Genomic DNA, 4658 nt, shown 5'->3' with positions numbered 1-4658 from the left:
TATGAGTTGCAAATGACTCGACGGCACATAACAACAACATTGCAGTGTTGAAAGATGTTATGGGCAATACCTTGAATGACCCAGAAAGCATCAAAAGAAGATGGCGGGAGTACACAGAGTCACTGCACCAGAAAGAATTAATTGACACTGTAAAATTTCAGGAAGTACCATATTAACAGGAGCCAATAATAATGAAAGAGGAAGTGGAAGCCACATTGAAGGCATTGGCAAAAAAATAAAACCCCAGGAATTGATGGGATACCAATTGACTTGTTTCAGTTAACAAATGCAGTCTTGGATGCACTCACAAGTCTATGCCAAGAAATTTGGAGGATGACTGATTGGCTAACAGATTGGAGAAGGTCCATATTTGTTCCTACTCCCAAGAAGGGTGACCCAACTGAATGTAGAAATTATTGAACAGTATCATTGATAACACATACAAGCAAAATGCTGCTGAAGACCACTCAAAAGGAGCTGGAACATAGATAGATAGGGAATTGCTAGAAGTTCAAGCAGGATTTAGAAGAAGCCGAGACACCAGAAATATTGCAGATGTCAGATGGATTCTGACTGAAAATAAGGAATACCAGAAAAATGTGCTTTAATCACTATGCAAAGGCATTTGACTGTGTGGATCATAACAGGTTGTGGTTGACATTGAGAAGAATGGGAGTCCCAGAGCATTTGAATGTGCTCGTGAGGAAACTATGCCTGGACCCAGGAGGCTATTGTGCTAATGGATCAGGGGAGCACTGCACAGTTTAGAATTGAGAAGGGAGTACATCATGTCCATACCTGTCAATCTGCATGCTGAGCAAATTATCTGAAAGGCTGGATTTTATGAAGAGTAATGTGTCATCAGGATTGGAGGGAGACTCATCAATAAACCTGCATTATGCAGAAGACACGCCCTTACTTGCTGAAAGTGAGGAAGATTTGAAGCACTTGTTACAGAAGATCAAGGAATGCGGCCTTCAGTCTTATGTCTTAGAGAGGGTACAGCTGGAGTGTCTTTGGAGGCAAGAATAATGAGGCCTAACCTCACATACTTTGGATATATTGCTAGGAGGTGCTGTTTCTTGGAGAGGGAGATGATGTTGGGAAAGGAGGTTTGGAAAACCTTCAGTCAGGTGGATTGACAAGGTGACTACTGCAGTGGACTCTTGTGTATCATTAAGTGTGAGGATGGCGCAGGTCAAGACTAGGTTCAGATTTTCTGTTCATAGGGTCACTATGAGTCGTACTCGACTTGATGGCGCCTAACAACAACAGCTAACACCTAAGTTCAGTATGTTGAAAGTGACAATACATTTGGTATGCTTTTAGAATTCACTTCTGTAAAATTTAGAAATTTCACTACAACAAGATAAAGGTAAATAATCCAATAGAAAAATGGGCACAGGTTCAGATGGCTAATAAGCACACGAAATCCCTAGCTCTAAGAGAGATGCAATTTAAAACAACTATGAGATATCATCTCACCCCAGTCAGAATAGCAAAATTTAACAGCACAGCAAGCAACAAATGCTGGCGAGGTTGTAGAGAAACTGGAACCCTTATTCACTGTTGGTGGGAGTGTAAAATGGTGCAGCCACTGTGGAAGGTGGTATGGCGCTTTCTCAGAAAGTTGCAAATAGAGATACCATTTGACCCAGCAATTTCACTACTGGGAATATACCCCAAAGAGACCATAACTGACATCCAAGCAGATATATGTACACCCATGTTTATTGTGGCTTTGCTCACAATAGCAAGGAAGGAGTTGGAAACAACCTAAGTGCCCATCAACAGACGAATGGACAGAGAAGCTGTGGTATATTCACACAATGGAATACTACGCTACATTGAAAAACAAGGAACGCATGTAATATTATTCAAAATGTGTGACCCTGGAGGCCATTATGCTGAGTGAAGTATCTCAGTCACAAAAGGACAAATATTCCATGGTGCCACTGTTGTAAAACAGGACAGATCGTGGGGGTGGGAGGAGACTGAGAAAGATAAGTTCAATAATGTATATTCCATTGAAACAGATGAGGGAGAAAACCGTTTTCACAAGGGATATGTGATTAGGTATTTTTGTCATGACAGGAGTCCAAAGTGAAGGCTGCTTGGTGGAGTGGACCTAGGGGAGGGTTTGTAAAACAATGAAAGCATTTTTCTTTTATTTTTCCAGGAGGGTAGTGTACTGGGGGCTGGGGTGTGTGTGTGGGAGGAGAGAAAGGTGCAACAAGGAATGAATGGAAATTTAAAAAAAAAAATAATTTAATATGGTAAAAAAAATTAAGGAATTTCTTTTTAGATCATCTATTGATGTCTCTGCAAAGAATAAATTGACTAAATAGGAATCTGCATTAGGATACACTCTTAAAATGCAGTGTTCCTAACATTTTTGAATAAATTTTGCAAATCCTTCGAAGGTTTGTCAACATTTTCTCTAGACAAACTTGAGTCAAACCCACATTATATAGAATAGTTTTTATCTATTGTGTTTTTCCAGAGTATTTGGTAATTCAGCATTATTGGATAGGGCAGTTCTAGAGATGACTGAGCTTTATTTCTGTGAAACTTTGGAGCCATGTTCCTTTGTCTCTGCTATTTGTCTTTAATATGAAACTGTTAATCTTCCTTATTGCCGTTTGTTGAGGAGGAAAAACAATTTTGCTTAGAAAGTAATACCAAAACCCAAGTTTTAAATTGAACAGTTTTATGGTGATTTCGGGCTTATCATTATTTTGGTTTTTTTTAACAAAGTTTGTTGAATGCATAAACTTAACTGATGAATCCTTTATTATGTTTAGTGTTTCAGAAGGGTAAGTAGGAATACCTTTTCCTAGTAACAGTTGTCCTATAAGAAATGTGATGAAGTGACTAGAAAACAGTTGATTCACTTACTTTAAAAATAATTTGTTTTTAAGACTTGAGTCCAAGTAAGTAGATTTTTAACCCAAAAGTCAGTACTTACTATGAAGAAAATAAATTCTTTGTTACCTTTATCATCATGACTGTTATAAGTAGGGGAACTATATGTAATTTATCATCTAAGTCAAATTTATTCGAAGTTAGGACATAGGTATGAACTATGGACTATTCTTGGGCAAACCATAACATATAGGCATTCTAATTAAAAGGGATTATGTGGTTTTTTTTCTATCATTGCAGATTGATTCTTGTTAGATTCCCTTAAAACAGTTGTCTTAACCACTACCACCCCAAATCACTACACTTTTTAAATAGCACAAAATTTAAGTAACATAAAATAGATATAATTATTTATTAAATGTGAGTATAATTTATGTGTCTCTGAAATATTTTAGGCTGCAAATCAAGGGTCAAAATTCAAAGACCGTCGACTCCAAATATCATGGCACAAGCCTAAGGTACCATCTATATCCACTGAGACTGAGGAAGAAGAAGTCAAGGAGGAGGTAAATGCAATACTTGAAAATGAGTTAAATTGGATTATTTCTCAAGTATATATTTGTCTTGGTATTAAACTAAATAGAATAACTTAAAAATAGGTTGGGGTTTCCTTCCATATATGCCTAGGATATAATTAGAATGAGTACATAAATATAAAAAAATCCTTTTATTTTTGATGAAACTGATTTTTTAATTTGCTTCTGTTTATGTGGATTTTATAAATTCTCTTTTTCTAGTAAATGAAGACATGGGTTATATGAACAAATTACATTTTAGCTGGTTTTAGCGTTTTATCTATTCAAGCATAAGTTATATTTGATTTTCTTAATTTTTCTTTATTGTAGAATTGGTTAAAACTAGAGTGTACAAAATTAAAACAGTAATTTTTAGAAGTTGAAAGTAAGTCAAGAAGTGGAAAGCTAAGGATCTAAATAATACAAATACTGAAGAATCAACTTCTTAAAATATATGAACATTAATTTTACTTTTAACTCTTACATCCCTAATTAATTTATAAAAATGTACACTTAGCATACATAGCAAATTATTCCTGATACGTAATCCTCTTGGTTTTAAAATATATCTAGCTTTTATTGTTGAGAGTCCTTTGTGTGGAAATGATTTTCGAAGATTTAGAACTTTTCAGCTTAGTGAAGTAAAATAGTCACTCTTTGGAAGTGTAGAAAAATAAGAAAAAGGATGAGGAATTTGAGAATTGGTATGGTGAGAATAATTTCTAGAAATTAATTTTGATTTTGTTTTTTTCTTTTCTGTGAAAGGTATTCTTTCAGAGGTTAAGTGTATTACCTGTAAATCTAGCGTTGGTTTTTGTGTTACTAGTCTGTCGTTTTGCCAGACATTTTGTACCTTCATGTACCACTAACCAAATTTTATCCTCTTTATCTTCAGGAAACCGAAACCTCAGATTTATTTTTGCCTGATGATGATGATGAAGATGAGGATGAATATGAGTCTCGTTCATGGCGAAGATGAAATCTGATGCGAGCTGTATAATTTTTAGGAATATTGTTTAGAAGAACAACTTTTTAAAATTATTTAAAGACGTCAATGAGCCAAAAAAATTTTTTTTATTTTTCTTTTCAACTAAGTAGTTTAAGGACAGTAAGTTTACTATTTAAACACATCTCATAACTGTACATGATATTAAAGCACCAAAGGCCTAGTGACTTGTACACATTTGTGAAGATCCACAGGAACGACATGGATAATCT

General features: G+C 35.2%; 1 protein-coding gene across 1 annotated transcript in view; it reads left to right on the top strand.

The window, feature by feature from the left end:
* RBM27 (RNA binding motif protein 27) overlaps positions 1-4419 on the top strand; it is a 118073-nt gene extending 113654 nt beyond the window's left edge. Inside the window, exons 16-18 of the mRNA XM_006891195.1 lie at positions 128-143; positions 3321-3431; positions 4336-4419. Of these exons, the coding sequence (XP_006891257.1) occupies positions 128-143; positions 3321-3431; positions 4336-4419 (211 nt within the window). The remainder of the gene's footprint in view (positions 1-127; positions 144-3320; positions 3432-4335) is intronic.
* Positions 4420-4658: the final 239 nt, after the last annotated feature.

The sequence above is a fragment of the Elephantulus edwardii genome, unplaced genomic scaffold, assembly GCF_000299155.1.
Source record: "Elephantulus edwardii isolate Elephantulus edwardi_28Jun2011 unplaced genomic scaffold, EleEdw1.0 scaffold00095, whole genome shotgun sequence".
NCBI classification, from domain to species: Eukaryota; Metazoa; Chordata; class Mammalia; order Macroscelidea; family Macroscelididae; genus Elephantulus; species Elephantulus edwardii.
This window is presented reverse-complemented; position numbering and strand designations above follow the sequence as displayed.